General features: G+C 54.7%; 10 protein-coding genes across 10 annotated transcripts; 6 read left to right on the top strand and 4 right to left on the bottom strand.

Moving 5' to 3' along the window:
- Positions 1-873: 873 nt before the first annotated feature.
- On the bottom strand, positions 874-2,118 carry CONPUDRAFT_153090 (uncharacterized protein; the record flags this gene model as incomplete). Its single annotated transcript, XM_007769764.1, has 4 exons — positions 874-971; positions 1,026-1,429; positions 1,485-1,628; positions 1,682-2,118. 4 exons carry the CDS (start codon positions 2,116-2,118, stop codon positions 874-876), a joined length of 1,083 nt encoding a protein of 360 aa, XP_007767954.1.
- A 607-nt stretch (positions 2,119-2,725) lies between these two features.
- On the top strand, positions 2,726-4,641 carry CONPUDRAFT_81738 (uncharacterized protein). The gene is made up of 4 exons (XM_007769432.1): positions 2,726-2,873; positions 2,936-3,012; positions 3,158-3,503; positions 3,562-4,641. The coding sequence occupies exons 1-4, from the start codon at positions 2,787-2,789 to the stop codon at positions 4,090-4,092; spliced, it is 1,041 nt and encodes a 346-aa protein (XP_007767622.1). The 5' UTR covers positions 2,726-2,786; the 3' UTR covers positions 4,093-4,641.
- A 143-nt stretch (positions 4,642-4,784) lies between these two features.
- CONPUDRAFT_136737 (uncharacterized protein) lies at positions 4,785-5,742 on the top strand. The gene is made up of 3 exons (XM_007769763.1): positions 4,785-5,255; positions 5,352-5,482; positions 5,541-5,742. The coding sequence occupies exons 1-3, from the start codon at positions 4,865-4,867 to the stop codon at positions 5,604-5,606; spliced, it is 588 nt and encodes a 195-aa protein (XP_007767953.1). The 5' UTR covers positions 4,785-4,864; the 3' UTR covers positions 5,607-5,742.
- A 79-nt stretch (positions 5,743-5,821) lies between these two features.
- On the bottom strand, positions 5,822-6,999 carry CONPUDRAFT_153087 (uncharacterized protein; the record flags this gene model as incomplete). Its single annotated transcript, XM_007769762.1, has 3 exons — positions 5,822-6,311; positions 6,379-6,537; positions 6,689-6,999. 3 exons carry the CDS (start codon positions 6,997-6,999, stop codon positions 5,822-5,824), a joined length of 960 nt encoding a protein of 319 aa, XP_007767952.1.
- Positions 7,000-7,102: 103 nt separating this feature from the next.
- CONPUDRAFT_103083 (TFIID-31kDa-domain-containing protein) lies at positions 7,103-8,306 on the top strand. Its single transcript, XM_007769761.1, has 2 exons — positions 7,103-7,452; positions 7,603-8,306. Exons 1-2 carry the CDS (start codon positions 7,165-7,167, stop codon positions 8,209-8,211), a joined length of 897 nt encoding a protein of 298 aa, XP_007767951.1. The 5' UTR covers positions 7,103-7,164; the 3' UTR covers positions 8,212-8,306.
- Positions 8,307-8,381: 75 nt separating this feature from the next.
- CONPUDRAFT_153085 (uncharacterized protein) lies at positions 8,382-10,265 on the bottom strand (the record flags this gene model as incomplete). Its single annotated transcript, XM_007769760.1, has 10 exons — positions 8,382-8,455; positions 8,516-8,654; positions 8,714-8,786; positions 8,844-9,340; positions 9,398-9,493; positions 9,549-9,605; positions 9,661-9,676; positions 9,798-9,898; positions 9,967-10,068; positions 10,137-10,265. 10 exons carry the CDS (start codon positions 10,263-10,265, stop codon positions 8,382-8,384), a joined length of 1,284 nt encoding a protein of 427 aa, XP_007767950.1.
- A 390-nt stretch (positions 10,266-10,655) lies between these two features.
- Positions 10,656-13,165, top strand: CONPUDRAFT_122849 (DUF803-domain-containing protein). Its single transcript, XM_007769759.1, has 7 exons — positions 10,656-11,064; positions 11,257-11,488; positions 11,595-11,688; positions 11,791-11,850; positions 11,907-12,147; positions 12,259-12,356; positions 12,513-13,165. The coding sequence occupies exons 1-7, from the start codon at positions 10,749-10,751 to the stop codon at positions 13,098-13,100; spliced, it is 1,629 nt and encodes a 542-aa protein (XP_007767949.1). The 5' UTR covers positions 10,656-10,748; the 3' UTR covers positions 13,101-13,165.
- A 383-nt stretch (positions 13,166-13,548) lies between these two features.
- On the top strand, positions 13,549-16,488 carry CONPUDRAFT_103074 (Pkinase-domain-containing protein). Its single transcript, XM_007769758.1, has 9 exons — positions 13,549-13,798; positions 13,878-13,936; positions 14,004-14,041; positions 14,142-14,195; positions 14,276-14,294; positions 14,359-14,451; positions 14,536-14,668; positions 14,738-15,147; positions 15,214-16,488. The coding sequence occupies exons 1-9, from the start codon at positions 13,692-13,694 to the stop codon at positions 15,912-15,914; spliced, it is 1,614 nt and encodes a 537-aa protein (XP_007767948.1). The 5' UTR covers positions 13,549-13,691; the 3' UTR covers positions 15,915-16,488.
- Positions 16,489-16,831: 343 nt separating this feature from the next.
- CONPUDRAFT_164829 (uncharacterized protein) lies at positions 16,832-18,669 on the bottom strand (the record flags this gene model as incomplete). The annotated part of the gene is made up of 5 exons (XM_007769757.1): positions 16,832-17,005; positions 17,091-17,680; positions 17,740-18,186; positions 18,244-18,519; positions 18,573-18,669. 5 exons carry the CDS (start codon positions 18,667-18,669, stop codon positions 16,874-16,876), a joined length of 1,542 nt encoding a protein of 513 aa, XP_007767947.1. The 3' UTR covers positions 16,832-16,873.
- A 414-nt stretch (positions 18,670-19,083) lies between these two features.
- CONPUDRAFT_164828 (uncharacterized protein) lies at positions 19,084-21,008 on the top strand. The gene is made up of 3 exons (XM_007769756.1): positions 19,084-19,136; positions 19,189-20,240; positions 20,294-21,008. The coding sequence occupies exons 2-3, from the start codon at positions 20,121-20,123 to the stop codon at positions 20,615-20,617; spliced, it is 444 nt and encodes a 147-aa protein (XP_007767946.1). The 5' UTR covers positions 19,084-19,136; positions 19,189-20,120; the 3' UTR covers positions 20,618-21,008.
- Positions 21,009-21,863: the final 855 nt, after the last annotated feature.

The raw sequence follows: 21,863 nt of genomic DNA, 5'->3' as shown, positions 1-21,863 counted from the left end.
CCCGTGACCTGTAAATAACAGCCGCGTCCACGACCTGCACGCGTACCATCACAATCGAAAGGTGAGACTCTAAGACAGCCTCGACGCTTATGCGTGTTCTTGAAGGACCGCACTTCTCCAGTGAGTTCAAACTCAAGAAGTCAAATCCGTTGGACCATGCGAACGGTATTAATGAGTTACCTACTAAAAGCGTGATGCGTGCGCGTGGCGTGAACACTGGACTCGTGCCAGTAAGTACTTGTTCGTAAGGTATTATTATCCCACACCCACACCTTTGCAGTAATAATCCGACCCCGGGTGTGGGGGTTGAACTCAATATGCCCCAGCACCCCAAACCCTCTCCGAACACATCGTAACGCGCACGAAGTCGTTCTGATCCGACATGTTTCCTACAGACATCTTATCCTCTTCCAGCACGCCCCTGGGTGGTACATCATGTTTCCGACGACATTCCCACAAACCATTTTACCTCCGGTGGCCCACATCCATGACCATCTATACCGCCGGCCCAAGTCCTCCAGGCTTTCACTATCAGTCGCAAGTAACGCAATAAATTGCAATTCAATTCAAGAGCTCAGCTCCACATCCATCACATGTTTCCGAATACACAAGGCGACGGCAAGCCGTGACCGAGACACCGTTGGTATCATGATCGTGCTCCAAAGAAAGTACCAATGCTAGCAAAAAGGTTGAGTCTAAAAAGTTAGGTCATGATATACTGTCAATACTAGTCCGTATTACCATATACCACTTGTTCCATGAATTAGAAGATGAAAATTGAGGCGAAACTATCACTCCAGTCAATGAAGGGTATAAACGGTTTGTGACTGCATCTGGAGCATATCACACATGGACAGTGCCAAGAGCGCGAGCTCAACCGAAGTAAGAGTAAGCGAGGTCGGTGGGCATGTTGTCAGCCGTGTTGAGGAGAGCGTTCAAGGTGTTGACACCCTGGAGGTCGTTCATGACACCTACACAGAGTTAAATCAGGAAGAGCCGGTGGGATGATAAATCGTAATACTAACCGAAGGGGAAGGCAGCCTCCAGCCAGGGGGTGCCATTGACCCAGTCCTTGAGCTGAGAGGCGAAGCCCCAGATCTCATCCATGGAAGCCTGACCACCGTCGCCGGTGAAGTTCTGATCGGCGAACTCAGTGATCCAGACGGGCTTGCCATAGGTATCGTAGAGCTGCTGAGCGAAATCAATGCAGTTCTGCGCATCGGTGGTGTAGCAGTGGAAGGCAATGGCATGGACGGTGCAGTCGGGGCAGGTCTGGAAGAACTGCTGGTACCAGTCAAGACCAGCCTGGTCGTTGGTGCAAGCAGGGGAGATGAGAGTGTAACCCTGGTTCACGAGAGGCTCGAGGTACTGGCGCCAGAGCTGAGCAGCCGAACCGGGGGACATGTTCGACTGACTAGGTTCATTGGGCCTGAGAAGAATAATATCAGAATTGCATCAATTGAGAAACAAGGCCATGTGCTTACTCGTTGGGACCAAGAGCATACTTGGCGTAACCGGCAACGACGGTCTGCTGGAACTCCGAGACTTGGTTCCAGCCCCAGACCATGGGAATACCCTCAACACCATCGGGGATGTTGGAAGGCAGGGAGGGGGACCAAGTGTAAATACTATATGATGGATGATTAGATTGTTTCCACGTGTGATACTTAGACGGACGTACTATCCAATGTTGCCAAGTTCGGCGAAGTTGTTAAGCCAGCTGGCATCACCGTTGGGCCAACCGAGACCCCACTTCTTGGAGTTGTTGGTAGCAGGGCTCGAAGAAGGGGAGGGCGCAGCAGAGCTGGCTGAGGAAGCAGGGGCCGAGGAGGGAGCAGGGGCCGATGATGTGGGAGCCGGAGCAGACGTAATGGGAGCCGGAGCCGAGGAAGTGGGGGCAGAGCTCAAAGACGAAGAAGGGCGGGGCTTGCAGGAAGAACCGGAAGACTGGCGCTTGCGCTTGGCGACCGCGTCGTGGCCACGAGCATGGTGAGCAGCTGCTGCGTGGCGGGCGACGTGGCCACGGTCGACGGAAGTGGCACCGACAGCCTCGAAGGACGAAAGAGCGAGGACGGCGAGAGAAGTGAGAGAAACGAGGTTAAGGAATTTGGATGCCATTGCGATTTTGCAAAGCAAAGAGCGTGAATTGGAAACGAATGTGTGCTGGAGCGAGACGACCTCTAAGGACAGCAAAGGGCCTGAGCTGGCGTTGTCGAGTGGGAGAAAATAGTGGTGACAACGGTTGACGAGAGACGGTCTTATTTTATTCGGTGGCTTGCTGACTAATCATCGTCGGGCCTTCAAACGCACGGACCACACGACGGGGGCTCGCAACCGCGAATCGCAGTCCAGAATCGGCTGCAGGACAAACTAGAATAGAGTCTGGGCCTGCCATAGCAACCTCTGAATCTCTCCGGCCAGGGCGAGCAGGTGGGCAGGCACAGATAAGCAAGGGTCTTGGCGGGTACTGTTGGCAGGACATTGAGCAGCAGGACAACAAGGCAATGTTTTGAAAAGGAGGCCATCACACACGCACAAGAGCATGCCAATGCCTATAATACGCGTTTGAGAATATCAGAATTATTAGAATTGGAATTCACCTTATGTACTCGTGCCATGAGAAGCGGCCCAATGAGGCAGGACGCTGTGCCAGTATTAGAAGTCGATGTCTGGTCCCGCGTTTTTCCTTTCTTCAACCACCAAGTTCTCTGTTACGAAGACTTTTCTGATCGCAGGTTCATCACACTCCCCCACTCCTCGTTCATCTCTCTCCCCTTTCCTCTACAATGTCTGACGCCCCGGCTCAAGCACCCCAAGACGTGCCCGCCACGGAAAACGCTCCAGCTGCCGTAGTCGAGGACCCCGGCTTCAAGGTACCCACACTCTCCCTTCATTTGATCGCGCTCTGTAGCACCATTGCTCACACGACGACAAGGTCTTTGCAGGCAACCTCGCGTATTCCACCACGGACGATGGGCTCAAGACTTTCTTCGCACCCGTGCAGGACGAGATGTGCGTCAACCCCCGTTACCTCGTCTACACAGCCATAGACTAACCACGCCTCCCGCCCCCCTTGATCACGTAAATGATCGTCACGCACCGATCTCTTCTCTTTACGTCCAAAAAATGCGTCCGAAACGCGTTTCCCCATCAATAGCATCACTGCACAGGTCATCCTCCGCGGCAGACGCTCTGCAGGCTATGGCTTCGTCGCCCTCCGTACTGAGGACGCGGCCAAGAAAGCTGTCGAGCTCCTCGACACTCAGGAGCTCGACGGTCGTAAGGTGATTGTTGAAATCGCCAAGCCTGCCGAACAGAAGGACAAGGAAATGAAGGAGAAAAAAGCCAAGAGGCGCGCGGGTAGGCGTGCCCCTAACAAGGCCGTCCCCGGCGAGGTTACGGACGCTGAGGCCAACGGCGAGGCTAAGGCCGATGGCGTCGCTGATGGTGCTGCCGCTGGTAACGATGCGGACAAGCCCAAGAAGAAGAAGAAGAAGGCCAGCGTAAGCCGACTTGGTCCATATATGCGCATATATCCTAATCATGTTGATAATTATCTAGCGCAAGCCCAAGCGTAAGGCTGCTGAGGGCGCTGAAGGCGAGGCTACCGCTACTGAGGGCGCCACGACCGAGGGCGAGGCTAGGAAGCCTCGTGCTCGTAAGCAGCGCACCCCTCGCACCAAGCGCGAACCTGGCGAAGAGCCTGCCGGCGAACCTTCCAAGACCATGGTTTTCGTCGCCAACCTCGGCTTCAGCATCGAAGACGACGGTCTGTCTGCTCTTTTCACGGAGGCTGGTCTCAATGTTGTGACGGCGCGGATCGTTCGCCGCCGCTGGGGTAAGCCTCGCAAGAGCAAGGGCTACGGCTTTGTCGACGTCGGCTCAGAGGAAGAGCAGCAGAAGGCAATCGAGGTGCTTCAAGGCAAGGAGGTTGGCGGCCGTGCCATCGCCGTCAAGGTTGCTGTGAACACTCCCCAGGAGGAAGAAGAAGAGAGGAATGAAGACGCTGATGTTGATGCTGACGCTGACGCCGATGCTGATGCTGCCGTTGTTGAGGAGAAGCCCGTCGAGGCCGCTCCCGCTACTGCTTAAGCGTTAGAAGACCTTCTTCTTCAACCTCCGCTCGTTTGCTCCTTTCGCTCATTACTATCGCACCTTACGACACGACATGCTCCACCCCACCTCCTTGTGACCCTCGTTCACGCCCTTGTAAACCCGTTCAAGTTCATTCGGACTGTGTTGTGTCACATAGCGACTTTTGTTCATTTTATCGTCAAGCTCTCAAGTTATGCCGTCGCTGTGTCAAGTTTCACGTTCAAGTTCGGCCCCATCTATTCGTCCTCTTCAATTCGATGCTTCAAGAAAACCTTTCCAGCTTCAGCAGTATCCCAACAAACCTCTGTGTATGCTGCTCAGCGGTTGTAGATACCCATGAGCATGCACATTGACGTACTGTTGTCTAGGAAGGATGGGTGGTTCGGTTGCCGTTTAGACTCCATACGTGATTCACGCTGCTCAGAAAAGTTAACGTTACTCTTTTTTTCTACGGTCATATTGCTAGTACTGTGTTCCCTGTAATAGTGATATGACCATTTCATGTTTGTTATGATCCAGGTTTGAAAATTCATTGCACGAACAGATATGGTTACAGTCTCTAGTGTGATACAAGAGTTGCGGGTCCCACAGTCGTGAGACGACTTTTGGATTGTGTGATCGCTCCACAGAGATGTTTTGACGGAGTTGGGCGAGTTGGGCATAAGCTTTGGAATCCAACACGTGCAAATAAAAGCCGGCACGTTCGGCTGTACCAATTCCGTCACCCCCATACGAAGCCCTCCTCCGCTACAAGCAACTTGCAAGTAACATGAACTCGAGCAGACAAATCCTTCGCCTTTCGCGCTGTGCGCCCAAGTCTGGAACCAGTCTCGCACCCGTCTCACAATGCCGCCGTCTCTTTTCGTGGCATGCCTCCCGGTTAGCTGGACACACTCTTGCAGCATCTGTGCCGGCACCAACACGTTCGCGTACTCTTGCCTCCCCGTGGACGAGCTTTTCAGCTCGGGCTGCAACTGTGCTTCCCGACGGAACCCTTCAAGGCTCTCGGGCTTTCAGCTCGTCGCCGGCACGGGGTGCGGAAGAGAGCCCGGATCCGTTCTTCGTTGCGCTTCGGAGGACCAAGCTGCACGACCAGATCGCGAGCAGCCCGGAGGCGATGGCGGCACTCGGCGAGTTCAGGAAGCTGATGCTAGAGAAGGGTGAGCATTCCTTCTGCCCTGGCTCGTCTTCTCTGTTGCTTTGTCTTGGTCGTGATTATATAAGAGAAGTGTGGCTAACTCGGGCGTGTTGTGTAGGCTTTGACGCGACGAAGGGCATGCCTTCGAAGTTCCAGCTATTGCAGCTTGCTGCGAGCGCGGAGTTTAGGACGGCTGCTAAGAAGGTTATGGAAGAACTCAAGAAGGTTGGCATAGACGTCAATTCGCCGGTGCGTTGTCAGGTCCTGCTTGGACGTGTGTTAGCCTCATTGACTAACGCCTTATTAGGAGGCCATGCAGACGTTGTTGCAGGCACAGAATATGGAGCAGGGAGATGGCAGCAAGCCCAAGTAGGGTTATTAATTCCTAGGTAACAGGGCTGAAACCCCATGTAACTGGTCGCCCACTTGAGTTAGAGCTTTCGTCCGGGGATATAGATCCCTTCAGGGCAATGTACACACACTCAGGCTAATTTGAACTTCTCTCAACCACCCGCAGCAAGATCCTGATGAAGCCACAGCTCTGACGCAGCCCGCTACTGACCAATCTCTGGGATCAGACAGGCACGTTCAGTTCCACTCAAGAAGGACCCCATCTTGTGATGTTCTTTCCAGCCATTTCCATGTAAGATCTTCATCAGGAGATACCGCCATTTCGTTGTGTAGCCGCGCTGTTCGCACCACAGCCATCTCCGTGTCGGTGCTCCCTGGGTCAGATTCTGGTTCGAAGGTTACCACCCACTCGAAGTACCGGCGCACGAAGACGAGCACATCCTTGGCTGCGTCGTCTCCCTCGCCTGAGGTGGCAGCTCTCTCAGGTCCGGTGTCCTCGAATGGCCCGGGCGGAGGTACTCGTACGACGGGGAGCTTGAGTGTGTGGAGGCGGGAGTCGAAGAGTGCGAAGCGGATCGGAGGGCAGCTGTCCGGAGGTGCATCATGATGAGGAGGATGAGCACAGCGTGATGCGGGGCGAGATGCTTGCCTTTGTTCTTTGGACGTCAGGAATGCGAGGGTTCCTAGTACGTGGACGACGAGCATCAGGTACGAGGATACGGTCCATCTGATGTACACATGGGCAAGAGGAACGTGTCAGGCTGCTCGCAGAGGCGAGTTTGGGCTGCACGTACTCGCTGTCTCGCCAGCCGTCGAGAAAGTACGAAGAAGGTTCGTGAAGGACGACGAGGGCAGGTGGGCCGGCCAGCGTCATTTTGTTGTCAAGGGCGCCGTGTGCGTCTGTGCGGAGTGACAGAAGGAGCGCGGCAAGCTCGCCTGGTGTTGCAGGGTAGCTGATCGTTTTTCGCCGCGAGGGCAAGTCCAGCAGCGGTGCGAAGCATGGTTGTTTTCAGACGCGTTGATAACCAATTCGTGGTGGGTCACCATGTCGATCCACAAGAATACATGAGAACTGGCCAGCGCAGATGGAGAATTCCGACGCACAAGAGCTGCACGCCACGAGCGAGACCCATGACGCGTCCTGTGCCTGCCTCGTCGCGCACCCATGTCGGAGCGCGCTGGACGTCGCGGAGCCCTGCGAGCAGTTTCGGACGTGAGGGCGAGATGATAAGAGCATGGTGCTGAGCGCTGAGGCTTCTGAGCGACTCTGTGTTCGGGGCGCTAGTACTGGCGAGCTCTGCGAGGACCGAGATACAGAGGTGTATTGGCGAGGCGACAGGATATGAGCCAAGAACAAGGAGTCTCTCAAAAGGAGGTAGACGAGGACTCGATTCTGAGGAAAAGAGACTGGGCATTGCAGATGGTGACTTGTAAAGGGGCTTACACTCTGTTAGGCAGTCAGTTGTTTATTTCTAAAGCTCTTGCCAAACAACCGCTTGCACTTCCCCTCCTGCCCTAGTCTCCTGTTCTCTGCTGCCACCGCGTTCACGCACAGCCCACTACTAGGCACACAGGAGCTCATGTCTCGTGCACAAGGCGGCAACCCGTCCGCGGACTCGCTCCCGCCCTCGGCGCGGGCGATCGCGCTGCTGCTCGCGAGCACGCCGACGGTGCAGGACGCGCAGCCGGGCGTGCTGCACCAGCTGCTCGAGCTCGCGCACCGGTACACGGCGCAGGTGCTCTCGGACGCGCAGGTGTACGCGGAGCACGCGGGGCGCTCGGGCACGGGCCGCGTCGAGATGGACGACGTCGTGCTCGCGATCCAGGCGCGCGTCGGGTGGGAGTTTGGCGGGCGGGTGCCCAAGGAGGTGTGTGTTGCCACCTCTCCGTGCTCGTGTGGTTTTGCTCTGCGTTGTGCGGGCTTTATTTCTGCGCGACTGGGGTGCTTTGAGCACTCTCGTTTGATCATTCTGAATGCTCTTGATTGTACATATGTCACTGACGCCTCCCGTTCGCAGTACATTCTTTCCCTCGCCTCGCAAGTAAACGCCACGCCCCTCCCCGCCGTCCCCGAAATATTCGGCGTGCGCCTCCCGCCCGCCGGCGACACGCTCACGTCCGTCAACTTCGACCTCGTGCCGAACAAGCCCCCGCCCAGCGTACCGCAGTACGACGAAGAGGTCGAAGAGGTCGAGGAGGAGGACGAAGAAGAAGAAGAAGAAGGAGCAGAAGACGGCATACAAGGCGAAGAGGAAGAAGAGGAGGAGGAGGAGGAGGAATACGATCAGAAGCCCATTCCCGCGCCCGGGTTCGGCCCGCCGAGAGCGCAGCAGCGGGAGGAGGAGGAGGAAGAGGAGGACGATGCGGATATGGAGCCGGCGGCGATTCCGATCACGCCATCGGACGTGGAGATGCGCGCGGGGACGGGCACGCCGGGTGTGGGCGCGCCGGTCGTCGCTGGTGGGGACGAGGAGGCGAGCGAGCACGGGGATGGGGACAACGAGGACCTGTTTGGTGAGGAGGACGAGGGTGAGGAAGGGAGCAACGCGGACGAGGCGATGGAGGAGGTGCCGACGCAGGGCAACGGGGTCAAGCGGAAGCTTGTGGAGGACGAGGACTACGACTAGCGCTCCTGCATGATCGTGTGGTTTGCGCTGTTTACTTTCGGATGTTTCAAAATATGTATCATATAGGTCTACGCATAATATACTGACGAGCCGACAAGCCCAAACAAAGGGAGGGTACGCATATAGCATAAATAAGTAAAACCCTAGGTAGGAGGCGAGATTCGAATGTCCTATGGCTTCGCTAGTGCCATAGCGAGTAGTATAATGATGACCGTCAGGATAATGATAATGGTCATTGTCCAGGCTAAGCGGACGTAGGATAAGTCAGCTTCATCAATATAAACACAACTTATTGGCGACGCACTTTGTTGTCCAAGATTCTCAGGTATGCTGATGACGCGCAGGGTGTTGTCTGCACTAGCCGACACAAGGAGCCGCGAAGTTGGGCTAAAGCGTAGAGTTGTGATTGCAAACTCGTGGGCCTTTAGAACAGAGCATAATGGCTGCGAGTAATTGTCCGTCAGTATGACTTGACAACGCTTCAGGCAGATTGAAGACGTACCAGTAAACTCTGCGAGTCGAACACGCCCACCGAATAGTCCTGGAACCCAAGACCAAAGAACTTCCCATCCGCACTAGACGCCCTTAGTCACTATCCTTGAAAGCCATAAACTCTAACATCGCACACTCACCTCACATCAAAACACGTCGCTGCGCCTTCGCCAACCTTTCTGTTCTTCACCATTTCCCAAACCTCCCCGCTATCCTCCTTTTCCCCCTCACCCTTCTTCTTGAGCTTCCACACGCCGACGTACGTCTGCCGCTTCGCGACCTTGGCCCGCGGCGCGCGTGGGAGCGTCACGTTCAGTACAGCGTGCAGCGTGTCTGGGGCGCCGGGACGGAAGCGCGCCGCGCGGAAGATCACGGTGCTGCCCTTGGGCGTCGTGGGCAGGGCGGGGACGCCGAGAGTCTGGAGGAGCTCGAGCTCGGCTGTTGAGGTGCTGCTGGAGGACGAGGCGCCGTTGGGCGAGAGGGAAGAGGAGGAGGATGCGGTAGGCGAGGATTTGTTCTTCTGTTTTCCCTTCTTCTTTGATTTGGAATTGGGGGATGGGGAGGGAGGCGGGGAGGTTGAGGAAACGGGGTCGGGGAGGGCGTAGACGAGGATGTTCTGGGAGGTGACGAGGATGACCTGTGGCAGGAAGGCGAATTAGAAGGAAGGATGAAAGATAGAAAGGATTGGATATACCCTATCATCGGTAAAGGACGAGTCGTAAATTCCGCCGTTGGCGAGGTGGATCGGGCTTGCTACGGGGTTGAGCAAGGGATATGAAAGAAGGGCGAACTAGCAAACAGAAAGTGAGGATGAGGTGGTGGTGAAATTGGAGTCATGTACGCACGTCGCGCTCGCCTGCTACAGCGACGAGAGTTCCATCTGGGGAGAGTACGGCTACTTTCTGCGAGACTTGTTCAGGATTTGCTGGCGCGTGGCTGTGCGCAAGCGCGACATACCTGGTAGTCATCCTCGCTGCTCGAGGTCAGCGTCCCACAAGTCCCTCTCGGCGCTATTCTGCGGGTAATGGCTGAGTATAATGGGTTCTGAGGGTACGTGCCAAGTTGCACGTGAAAAACGGCGAGATAGGACACACGTATGTTCAGCTCCCTCAATGGCAAAGACGCGGCAGTTGTCGTTCTGGCCAGTCGATATCTTCTGTGCAGAGCTGTTGATGCCGCACACGAAGGTCTTGTTCTGAGTTGAATGACGCGTAAAGTTAGTGGAAACAGCCAGACCAGACGTGTTGAGGTGTATATGCGTACCTTCTGAAGTGCAGCCATGCTCATGGGCGCATCCTCATCTTTGTCGAGTTCGCGCTCGCCAAGGAGGTCGAGGTTGCGGTCATCTGAAACGCGGTAGAGTCTCTATACGGGTGGGGGAGATACGTGTTAAGTCGAAAGTTACGACGGAATGTGGATGGAAATGTACGAACGAGTCTGTTCTTGATGCCCGTGCGGGATGCGCCGCCGCCACCGCCGACGACGAGTTCGTTGTCTGCGACGAATGCGGAGGAGAAGACGGGAAAGGCGGGGAAGGAGTGGGAAGTGTGTTGGACGCGCATACGAGTTGCAGTGAGAAATGGGGTGACGGCTATCGAGGTCTGACAAGACAAAATACGGACAACGTGCCTGGCACAGAGCGTGCGGGAATAAATTGCCTGATTAGTCGAGGATGACGCCGTTTATCGAGGACGAGGCGCTGGTGTGTCCTCGGCCCTAACTCGGCCACCCCTCTCCATCGCAGCTCAGCCTGCCTCTGGCCACGAGCAGCTGCACTACCCACTCAGCCCGATACCCACTTGCCATTCCTTGCACGCTCTCTCACACCAACGCTAGCTAGGCCTCCGCAAAATCGCAGTCAAGCTTGCTCTGAAATCCCCGCACATAACCTTTGCTTCCGTTTAATATTCAGAACCCGTCCTCGCATCGCTGTACTCCTCCCTGTGCCTTTTGCTGATCGCAAGCATCGCGGACCTCTGGACAACGTCTCCCTTCGACCAAACGATCAAATCTGCTCACCAAGTAATATATATTATCTATATACTATGGCTCCACCACTTTTCGTGCTCTCCAGCGACCTCCCCAGCCCCCTCGAGGACCCCTCCATCTACCTTCCACACCTCGACATCCGCACCGCAGCCGGCATCACTGTCGCCGTCATCGGAAACATCCTCATCTCCCTCGCCCTCAACCTACAGAAGCTCGCGCACAAGCGCCTCGACCGCAAACGCGCCGCCGCCAATCGACATGCGGCTTCCGCCCTGCAGCGCGCCCGCTCGGGGAGCATCACGCCCACACAAACGCAGCCAGCTGCCAACGGTTGGGCATCGCAGGAAGCCGTTCCCCTCTTGGGCGGCAGCAGTAGAGCGCAACCACAAAGCAGCAGCGAACGATCGCTGCTCTTCTCGAGTTCGGACTCGCATCTTCCTTCCATCACATATGGAAGCGGCGGCGGCATCACGCTTGGGCCCGGGGACGAGCCACGGAGCCGCAAGACAAGCCGCAGCAGCAGCAGCGTGATGGGGCGCGGTCGGCGGCGCTCAGCACTCGCAGCCGCGAAACACGGTCGCAAGACGAGCCTCGCCACGCGTTTTTTGCCCTTCCGTGCCTCGTTTGGCAGCGGCGGCGCAGCGGCGCATGACGGCGAGGAGCCTTGGATCATGCCCGTCGATGTCGTCGAGCGCGGAGAGCGTGGGCCCCTTGTAAGGGAGGGGAACGGCAAAGCTCCCGCATCGATGGAGGACCTCGAGGAGGGTGAGCACGAGTATCTGAAGTCGAAGCTGTGGTGCGTGTTTGAGTTCGCCTGTGTTTCATGTTCATATCGTCCATGTCGTGCTTCATTAATGTGAGCCATGGAATGTGAATGCTGATGTGTATATGAACGGATGTAGGTGGCTAGGGTTTGGGCTGATGAACGTGGGCGAAGCAGGCAACTTCATCTCATATGCATTTGCTCCTGCCTCTCTTGTCGCTCCCCTCGGGACGGTGCGTGGGCGGTGCCTTGAATATGTTTGGAACACCACGTTGACATGAAGTGACTTTGTGATATGCTCTGGCTCCGGATCTATGGTGGCTCCGGACCCACAGTTCGCGTTGATTGCCAACTGCTTCTTTGCTCCACTACTGTTGAGGGAACGCTTCCGCAAGGTACGGTGTGCCGAGACTTCTTACATTCCTTTGACATCTGACCCCTTGATGTTCAGCGCGATCTCTTTGGTATTCTGCTCGCCATCATCGGCGCCGTTACCGTTGTACTTTCATCTCCGTCATCGGATGAGGCACCGGTCCTGACGCCGCCTGCCCTCGTGAAAGCCATATGCGAACGCCGCTTCGTCGTGTTCTCGTTGTGTTACCTGGTGGGGGCCATCGTACTAGGCACACTGAGCCGTGGTATGGCTGGTCGCCGGAATGTGCTAATCGACATCGGCCTCTGTGCTATATTCGGTGAGCCTTTGCGTCATACGTACCTCTGTACCTTGCAAGGAGAACGCGGAGCTGACTGCAATCATTGGGGGGTCGAATGACATCAACTTGCGTACCTGCGTTCCATATTAGGTGGCTTTACGGTCCTGGCAACCAAGGCTATCTCGACGCTGCTGACCAAGGAATGGTTCAACATGTTCAAGGAGTGGATCACCTATCCGCTCTTGCTTGTGAGTATACGTTGTCCATGCGTCTAAACGTGTATGCGCTCGTGCGCCACGCCATTGGTTCGGGTGCAAGGCATGCAATGTATCTGCATCTGTGGTCGAAAACCTATACTTGGATGATGGCATGCTGACACGACCTGACCGGCTTGTTGGTTCTAGGTGCTCGTCGCGACGGGGATATTGCAGATCCGGTATCTCAATCGGGCGCTGCAGCGGTTCGACGCGAAGTTGGTGATCCCGACGCAGTTTGTGCTGTTCACGCTCTCGGCGGTGACGGGCTCCGCGGTGCTGTACGGGGACTTCAACCGGGCGACATTCCACCAGATGGTCACGTTCCTCTACGGGTGCGGGGCGACGTTCGCAGGCGTGTTCGTGATTGCGTGGGCGGCGCCGAACTCAGAGGACGATGAGGACGGGCAGGCTGGTAACGCCTCGGCATTGGCGGACGGTGCTGGGCCTGTCGGGGCGGCGGACATAGGAGCGCTCGGGGGTAGTGCTAGTGCGAGCCGTGTGGGGAGCGTATCGAGAGCGGGAAGCCGGCCGGTGCTGGTGATGCCTCGGGGAGCGCGGGAGACGCCTTTGCTGAGGAACAAGCCGAGCGCGGTGAGCCTGGTCGGGCTGTCGCCGGCGCAGCACCTGCTGCTGGTGCATACGCCACCACGGGATCGGGAGCAGAACTGGGATCAGAGGGAGGATGATCGGGACGGAGAGAGCATCGGGAGCGTGCGGGGAGGGCGGCGGGCATGATGTATGTAGTTGATGGATGACATAGCTAGCTTGTTGTATCCAAGTGGAATACCTTTCATCATAAGGGCCAGGCGTCGGCGAGTGGGCCGAGTGGTAACGCGTTGGGAGTCTGTTTCCTCGGCGCCCTGGAGAGGAGATGGAATGAGCTCAAGCAGGGAGGCATGACGTCAGGAAGCGGAGCTTAGTCAAGACTCATAACCTACATGATAACAAGGTCTTTTCGGACACGGACCCGTTCCTATCTTCCCGTCACGTTCCCTTTCTTCCACTGCAAACCCTCGGATTTCTAAGTCCAACCCTCCAACTAAGACTACTGCCAACATGCCGGCCGTCGTCGACGCATTCAAGAGTGCGTCCCCCCAAAGTTTATCGTCCGCAGCAGCCAGCTCATTTCCTCTCACGGCCTCTTTCCTAGATCTTATCCGCAAACATCAAAACCACAGACAGCCTGACTCCGATCCCCAAGAATACACCCGCTCCAATATCGCTTCTTTGTCTTCTCCTGACCAATCATCGCCACATCAACCCCAGCAACAGCAGCAACAGCAGCAGCCCCCAGCACCTCAGGAGCCCTCGCAAAAGGAGTACCAGATGGCCCCTTCGGAGCATCATCAGCGCGAAAGCACAGACGCCCAGCGGCCCAAGATGCCCACATACAAGGGCCTCGAGAACTTTAAGCTGCTCGAGAAGATGGGAGAGTGAGTCTGCTCGTTGCGTTGTTGCTTATCGCTGGCGCTTGACTCATCGTACTCCACTTTTTTCATCACTCGCACTCAGTGGTGCCTTTTCCAATGTGTACAAGGCAAAGGACCTTACGACTGGCAAGAAAGTCGCAGGTACGTGCTTATGTTGATTCATGCATGGATCATCCATTAATCACAGGATTGCGTCTCGCCTGTGCAGTCAAGGTCGTCCGCAAGTTTGAGCTCAACTCCCAGCAGGTTAGTCATCCTCGTTACTAGGCCATTCTCCACCAGTTCACGTGGCCCTTGAACCCCATTCCTGTTTGTTGTGTTTTCTATGCATATGCTACCCTGTTAGGCCGGCGAGAGACACTTGAATAAAGAGTTCAAGAAGAAGCCGCGCGTAACAGAGGTAAAGCACTTTGCCCGTTTTTTTGTCCCGGTGTTTGGATTTTCGATCTGGTGTCCTGACGCCGTTGTCCATGCCCGCAGCGCGCCAACATCCTCAAAGGTGGGTGATTACTCTTCGCTATCGATGATTCCATATTGACGCCTTATCCTCTTTTCCCTATCAGAGGTCCAGATTATGCGTGGGACGAACCACCCATCCGTCGTCCGCCTGATATCTTTCTCGGAGTCGCCTGAATACTACTTTTTGGTCCTCGAGTGTGAGTACATTTCTACCATTGAGTTAACACCCCCCAGTACGGGCGCTCCACAGGACAACGATGCTTACCATTCGGCCGTTTTAGTGATGGAGGGTGGAGAACTTTTCCACCAGATCGTCAAGTTGACGTACTTTAGTGAGAACCTGTCTCGACACGTCATTCTCCAGGTCGCACAGGGCATCCGGTATTTGCACGAGGAGCGTGGAGTAGTTCACCGGTGCGTGTGCCTGACAGACTCTTCCTGAGACTCGATTTTCTGAGTATTTATTTTCAACTGAAATTTTAGGGATATCAAGCCGGAAAATCTGTTGTTTGAGCGGATACCAATCATTCCGTCTAAGACCCCGGCACAGCGCCCCTATGACGAGGAGAAGGAGGACGAGGGAGAGTTTACGCCTGGCGTTGGCGGAGGAGGCATTGGTCGTGTCAAGATTGCCGATTTTGGTCTGTCGAAAGTTGTCTGGAACGAGGAGACGATGACGCCATGCGGGACAGTCGGATACACCGCCCCCGAGATCGTCAAGGACGAACGCTATTCGAAGAGCGTTGACATGTGGGCCCTCGGCTGCGTCCTCTACACCCTCCTTTGCGGCTTCCCACCGTTCTATGACGAGAGCATCAACGTCCTTACTGAAAAGGTTGCCCGGGGTTACTACACCTTCCTCAGTCCATGGTGGGACGACATCAGCCATTCAGGTGAGGAGCTTCGTTGGTATTGCTGACATCATTGGCGCCTAACGATCAATGTGTCTGTTTCCGCAGCCAAGGACCTGATTCAGCATCTCCTCTGTGTTGATCCTGCCCAGCGCTATACGATTGACGAGTTCCTCGCTCACCCATGGTGTCATGCTGCGCCAGCTCCTCCGCCTCCACCAACACCACTCGCATATAACCGTGCGCCACCCCTCGATTCACCCCTGCTTGCTGCAGCGCGCGGGGGTCTTGTCGAGGGCCGCTCGCCTGGTCTGGCTGTGCTCAAAGAGGCGTTTGACGTCACTTATGCGGTGCACCGCATGGAAGAGGAGGGCGCAAGACGGAGAGCCTACAAGGGCCGAGGAGGTGCCGGCGTTCGCGGGAATCTACAGGGTCTCAATGAGGACGATGAAGACCACGTCGATGATGAAGATGTCATTGAGGATGCCAAGGCACGCCACGGCGAGGTCGACGTCCCACATGCCGCCGGAGCAGGCGCGAAGGCTGTCGCGAAGCGCAATGTTGCGCCCACGAGTCACGTTGAACGGAGTATCTGGGACGGACGCGCAGGCACGCGGGATCGAGGCCGGCGGACGCAGGGCACGAAGGGTTTCGAGCTGGATATCGACAACGCGACGCTGCTTGGTAGGCGGCACAAGCGGGTTGGTGACAGCAACCTCAAGAACTCAAGTCCGCTCGCGCGGAATACGGTCACGCCCTCTCGCCATGAGGACATTCTACCGCCAGGTAGTCCGATGCGTATCGTATGAGCGATCGGTGGTGTCGTGTACGACTGCTGCATCCCTCGACTGTGCCAGTTTTTCGCTGGTGTAGTGTTTACCGGGTCTGTTCGTTGTTTGGGGTCCGGACGGACTATACCCCCTTCTTGTACTATCACTTCTCAACCCTTTCGCCTCCTCGCCTCCCCCTTGTCTGTCGCCAGCTGCGGACATTATCAGCTGTCGCATGACTCTCATATCGCATATATGGCACCCGCACATCGACACTGCTCACATCGCTTCCCGATCTTCTGGCTCATGTTACAGAATGTTACAGAGCACCGCATATAGCCATAACCCACGCATATCGGCGTGATTGAAACGCCTTAAACCATCAACATACGCCCGCCCGCCCGTACGCATGCAGCCCATACGCTCTGTACGCCGCGCGAGATGCAAATGATATACACACTCTGCTCCATATTTGCAGGGAAATAATAGGATAGTAATCGATACACCGACCGATTCGATTCGAGAGCGCGATTCGATCGGCCTCCGCGAGGTTCGTTCGGTGCGCTCTCAAGGCATTGTACATTTTACTTTGTATGATTAATAGCTTGTGTTTTATTTTCTTGCCCGTCTGTTGCAATACATGGTGCTTTCTTGACAACATCATTTCCTATTTTTCTCATGTCTGTTTGAATGCCATTCTACGATCCTGCACGCTTGTCCTGCATTGCTGTAATTATTTGACCGTCTGATTTTAATATTTGGGCTTCTGGTGCCTCTGACTAGCCTAGGGTCGCTAGGATCATCAGTCAACATACAGGATGTTGTACTCTCCTATGCATCTGGTGCTTAGCTATCACAAGCGACTACTTTAAGTCGATACAAGTACTCTTTATTTCATTTCCTCCAGGCAGAGCGCTTCCTCAGAAACACCCGAAAGGTTCAGCACGTACTTTCCGGCGAAAGTCATTAAGTCTTAATATTACTATTGAGAGGTATAATTAGCTGGTACTAAAGTACGACACTTCGAGCCCGATGCCCTTGATGGGCTTAGACCGACTCGAGAGATCTGACACGACACCAAGGCTGACGAGAACCTGTTTCAGGCGGCCCTCCCACATTAACGAGACGTTCTAGATTTAAAAAGAAGAAGAAAATCCATAAGGCGTGAGCTTCTGTGCTGTCGACTGGTTTAGGTAAAGTGATGCAGTGACTCACGTTGCTGGTGGAAATACGGGCCTTGACGACGCCTTGGATGTCGGAATAGGGTTCGTCGGCTTTGACGAGCGGCAGGGGCGGGTGCCCGGCCGCCGGGACGTTCCCGATGAGATTCAGCCTATGTTCGGTGTTCTTGTTATTGTTGCTTTGGATGTCGCCGCCGAGAAGACCTTCGGCTGCTGAATCCCCGCCGTTGCTTTGGCTCTCGCTCTGGCGGGCAGCAGAGGACGAGCGCCGCATCCACCACTCGAGGCCCATCGTCCACTCGCTGTCGTAGCTGTAGACGTTGAAGTCGAAGCGGGAGCAGAGGGCGAGGTCGCGCGATACGCGCGCTGCGTACGCGGCTGAGAGGTGGCCCATCATGGGGTTGAAGAGCGCTGTGATCGTCGTTGGTGGTTGGGCGGGGAATGTGAGTGGGGGTGAGAGCGACTGCGGAGGTGAGGATGAGGAGGGAGATAGTGGTGATGAGCCGGGCGGTGCGAGGGATGAAGAGTCCGTAGATGAAGAGAGTGGAGAGGATGCAGGGGAGGGTAGTTGGAAGGAGGGCGGGGTTGCGTCGGGTAGGGTTGTGAAACGGATGCCGGTGGACACTAGACGTGAATTTTGTTTTAGTAAATAACCTGCGTTTTTCTAAGGGACCAAGGCATACCTCCTGCACTTCGTTCTTTAGCACTGACGTAGAATTCAGCGCCTATGGATACACGGCCTTTCAGCCCGCCTCCCGTTGCATCTTCCTCGTCCACACGTTTCACGCGTGGTTTGGGGCTGGCCGCTGCATCGTCGGTCAGTCCTTCGGCAATTTCGGGCATGACTGCGTGCTCGGTTGCAACATTGCTCGACGGGGAGGACGTTCGTCCAAAGTTGTGCAGGACCCGGGCGCCCCACATACCGTCCTCTGCACTGTACGTCCACTCGGAGCACCACTTGCCGACGTCATGCTGCAGGCTGAACATCAGGTTGCTGCTGCCGCTCTTCTGCGGATTTCGAGGGTCGGATATAGCAGCTATGAGCGCCTGGAGGGTCGGAGTCAGACGAGCAGAGTAAAGGGCATCCAGGCGGCCGGTGGGGAGGTATAATCGTCCATAGAGAAGGTAGTCTAACATATCCTCTTAGTCGATTATAAGGGTCCTTTGTTAATATAATAAACACATACCACGTTTATGTACTTTCTCTCCAGCTTTCCATTCTCCCTCATAGTCGTCTGTTGCTGGTCGTTTCGGTTGATCGTAGACACGAAAACGCTCAATCATGTCCTTGAGGTGGACATCACCCGAGTTCTGGACATTAAGATCGCAGGACGTGAAAACGTAGCCTATCGAGCCATTAAGAGAGGGCATAGCATTCATCGAGTACGATGTGTTGAACAGCGAATTAGGGGACTTGGAGATGGAGAAGTGAAGTCCCCGTGGTATGGTAAAGTCGAGGATGGCTGCAAGGCAACGTGAGTTACAACGAAAGCGTGCTGACCCTCGGGCTACTGACCATTGGACGAGCGGGTAATGTTGGCGTAGAGGTTGTCTTCGTTCCATCCTGTTGCCTTGTAGTAGCACCTAAGGACATAGGACGCGAACGGGTGCATGGCAAGGCTAGGAGCAGCGACGCGCCGTTGCCGAACACACGGCGGACTCGAAATGGAAGGATTGCCATTCCCGGTAAGAAAGAACACAATCTCAGTGTCGCTTCGAACCCCCTCCGTCTTGACCTTTTACGACCAAAGTCTCGTCTTCAGTCCAGACAGTATAAGAAACATAGCCATGATCACACTCTCAACTCAGAAATTTGGTGATCTGCCACCCGTAAGTGTCTTTTCTCGTCTACCTTGTGCACAATTTATTGACAGTGTGTCATAGGAGATCGAGTTTACCTGACGACGAAGTTACGACCCACGACCTCTTACGAATCTCGATGCCTCCTCACATCAAACGGCCTCATAACATCATAGCATTCAGAGTCAAACCTCAGCCTGCTCAGCCGCACCTTCAGCCCCCGATACATCTCACTATCGATTTTACGGGCAAGACGATTGTTGAGTATATCACTGATGTAGTGGGTAGTCTCTCGAAATTCGAAGAATGCTTTGACCTGACAAATCATTTAGTCTCATCTCGAGTGAACTATCCGACCCTCGAGCTACGTATGGAAATCCTCTCGACCGACAAGATCGCACTTCAGGATCTTCTGTGTACATTTGATTCTTTCTCTCTGCTCCTGCGCTGAGGAGCTAAGCAACACGAAATCGCGAAAAATCTTGATCTTGTTTCCTACAAAAGGAACATATACATGAATCTATCTGATTTTACTCGCTGAAGGTCGCTACGTGCCGTGATCTGGCCGTGTCGATCCCTGTCGATCGACCCAGAAGGCGAGCTGCCAGACCCCCTCCTGAGACTACGATCATGCGCTTAGCTGCAATGTTTCATCACATCACGGGAGTGGCTAATTAACGGCACCATGCGGAACTGCTCTATATGCCTGGTTCTAGCCTCCGGTGAACACCGCAGGTTCATGGTCTCCTCGTTCATCCACCGTCGCTTCATTCCGACCGAAAAGCTCTGACGTCTGTGGCTATCCTTGCGAGGGACTGACCGCTCGGGGAGCTTCCAAAGTGAAATAAGGCAAACACAGGGCCGGATCTTCTCCGGTTATCTTCGAGCAGACCCTCTGCTGATGGGCCCTCAGCCTACGTCACTGCCTGTGTGGTCGATTTCTCGAGGTCTCACTTCTTCTGGCTAGAACCTTGACGCTTCGACTAGCGCTTATTCCAGGCTCCTCCGGTCTGCTAATAGCCTTTCGTCATCCTCGAGAAGCTCGAGTTCTTCCTGCTTCCTCGAGGATTCGAAGTTGTTTCACTTTCCGGATCTCTCTATTATTCCATTGTGGACCCCATCGGCGCTTGACATAATAGCATTCTCCAGACTCAAATAGGCGTCCAGCTCGTATCTTTACCCTCCTACTTTGAGCGTTATCTGTGTCACTCACCCACTGTCCATCCTTTCTCCATACCACTCATTTCTGAAAGCGACGTAGACAATGCCCAAAATTGCCTACGATACCGTGCTCTTTCGAGTCAACCCTCAACCTGCTCGCCCGCAGCCTCGCCGTGTTGCACCACGTGCGCCTTCGGTATCCGTTGAATCATTCGCGGAAAAGGTGGATAATGATAGTGTTTATCGCTTGACTTGTACTCACCATAATCCACCCAGGAAACCATACCCGAGCCCGAGCACTTCAACGAGAAGGCTTCGCCCTCAAGCCCTTCGGATCGTCTGCTCGCCGAGACGAAGGAGGCCCTCGAGCTGCGGGAGCTTGAACTTGCAGCCCTCCAACGCAGAGCACTCCAGTTCGAGATGGATGCTGCATTCTACAAACGGGAAGTCCAGAAGGCACGGTTCCACCCGTTCAAGGTCAACATGCAGATGGGCACGCCCGCAGAGGCTATGCTGACGCCCGATGTCGCCATGTCGGTGCACCCCACCAATCTGATATTCCGTCAGCCACAGGCACTAGGCTGGCCGCCGCAGAACTGATCTCCGATGTCGCAGGTTTTCAACACGGACTAGGGACTTTTCGTCGACCGTACATTATTCACTCTCTGTTTTTCTCCTCTTGTTTATTTCACTGGCACAGCTTATTGTTTGACTGGCAGCTCTCAGACCGAACTAGCTTCTCATCGCATCACACAATCATCCATTCCCGATTCCATTCCACTGCTGCTATCTCGTATGATTTTCTTAAATCCCTGCTTTGATCTGCTCTGGCTCTTATTTAGTTACCGAGGAGCTTGACAATTTTTTTCTGGTAGATACTGCGAACCGACATATTCATTCCGTAACTGTATTTTTATACGATGGCCACCTTCGAGCTCTGATGATGATCTATACTCCCCTCGCGCTGCATTATAATATATACACGTTTTCCGATGTCGGGTGTCCGTGTCCATGTACACCACTGCGATGTACTACAACACAGAGCACAAGGAATTGAAACCAGCTAGGGTGTCATAGAAGACATCAAACACGAGATCCCGGCTGGAGGGCACAGAAAAGTCAATCTTGCGCTCCACTTGCACTGCGTGAACTATCGTCGCGTTCTTGGACCATCCATCGAAGAATAGATCGACAAACAAATTGAAATCGTTGATGTTAAGGTGGATATGAACAACAAGGTCATCAAGTATAGCGTAGATTGGGCTCCCTCCCAATGGGCCAATGGGATCGCGAGTCGTTGGACCATATTTGACTACTACTGAAGGGCTAAAGACGGAGAGGGGCCGAAAGTCTACGCATAGTAAGCGGCGTTGAAGCGTTTAGGACTTGGCCAGGACGATTTAGTTTGATTCATCGTTTTAATGTCCAAAAGGGCCAGAGCAGATGGCCAGGACGATGCTCAGGTTGAACCCACAATGGTAGGAAGATTTCAGTCTTTGTTGATCCCCTTCTTGAGGTTATCATGTTAAGCAACGTCATGTAGTATTGAGAAGTGAACGGCAAGTGCAGCACATCCAATACTGGACACAAACTTGACATGTTGAAGACAACAGTTTGTGCTAGTGCTACTAGAGTACTTCGGCTTTTCCACGCGATACAGCAAGTTCTGAGACGCATATGGTTATCGACGCGACCGCGATGCCTTCCTTGTCCTTCCTTGTCAATCCACACACAACACGCGTGCCCTGGGGTAACGGGCATACTTTTACAGCAATACAGCAATGTCCGTTATAGTCGACGATGCTCCATCAGCATGGCACGAGCTTCCAGAAAGCCTCACAGGTTA

This window comes from Coniophora puteana (genome assembly GCF_000271625.1).
Source record: "Coniophora puteana RWD-64-598 SS2 unplaced genomic scaffold CONPUscaffold_5, whole genome shotgun sequence".
Lineage (NCBI taxonomy): Eukaryota > Fungi > Basidiomycota > Agaricomycetes > Boletales > Coniophoraceae > Coniophora > Coniophora puteana.
Note: the sequence above shows the minus strand (reverse complement) of the source record. Positions and strands in the feature narration are given on the sequence as shown.

Bases quoted from the DNA above. Each gene is read 5' to 3' on its own strand.
- CONPUDRAFT_81738 (XM_007769432.1), top strand. From the start codon at position 2,787: ATGTCTGACGCCCCGGCTCAAGCACCCCAAGACGTGCCCGCCACGGAA. The intron at 2,874-2,935 runs GTACCCACACTC...CACGACGACAAG, and splicing joins TCGAGGACCCCGGCTTCAAG to GTCTTTGCAGGCAACCTCGC. The intron at 3,504-3,561 runs GTAAGCCGACTT...ATAATTATCTAG, and splicing joins AGAAGAAGAAGAAGGCCAGC to CGCAAGCCCAAGCGTAAGGC.
- CONPUDRAFT_136737 (XM_007769763.1), top strand. From the start codon at position 4,865: ATGAACTCGAGCAGACAAATCCTTCGCCTTTCGCGCTGTGCGCCCAAG. The intron at 5,256-5,351 runs GTGAGCATTCCT...CGTGTTGTGTAG, and splicing joins GAAGCTGATGCTAGAGAAGG to GCTTTGACGCGACGAAGGGC. The intron at 5,483-5,540 runs GTGCGTTGTCAG...ACGCCTTATTAG, and splicing joins GCATAGACGTCAATTCGCCG to GAGGCCATGCAGACGTTGTT.
- CONPUDRAFT_103083 (XM_007769761.1), top strand. From the start codon at position 7,165: ATGTCTCGTGCACAAGGCGGCAACCCGTCCGCGGACTCGCTCCCGCCC. The intron at 7,453-7,602 runs GTGTGTGTTGCC...TCCCGTTCGCAG, and splicing joins GCGGGCGGGTGCCCAAGGAG to TACATTCTTTCCCTCGCCTC.
- CONPUDRAFT_122849 (XM_007769759.1), top strand. From the start codon at position 10,749: ATGGCTCCACCACTTTTCGTGCTCTCCAGCGACCTCCCCAGCCCCCTC. The intron at 11,689-11,790 runs GTGCGTGGGCGG...CCGGACCCACAG, and splicing joins TTGTCGCTCCCCTCGGGACG to TTCGCGTTGATTGCCAACTG. The intron at 12,148-12,258 runs GTGAGCCTTTGC...GTTCCATATTAG, and splicing joins CGGCCTCTGTGCTATATTCG to GTGGCTTTACGGTCCTGGCA.
- CONPUDRAFT_103074 (XM_007769758.1), top strand. From the start codon at position 13,692: ATGGCCCCTTCGGAGCATCATCAGCGCGAAAGCACAGACGCCCAGCGG. The intron at 14,669-14,737 runs GTGCGTGTGCCT...CTGAAATTTTAG, and splicing joins GAGCGTGGAGTAGTTCACCG to GGATATCAAGCCGGAAAATC. The intron at 15,148-15,213 runs GTGAGGAGCTTC...CTGTTTCCGCAG, and splicing joins GGACGACATCAGCCATTCAG to CCAAGGACCTGATTCAGCAT.
- CONPUDRAFT_164828 (XM_007769756.1), top strand. From the start codon at position 20,121: ATGCCCAAAATTGCCTACGATACCGTGCTCTTTCGAGTCAACCCTCAA. The intron at 20,241-20,293 runs GTGGATAATGAT...TAATCCACCCAG, and splicing joins TTGAATCATTCGCGGAAAAG to GAAACCATACCCGAGCCCGA.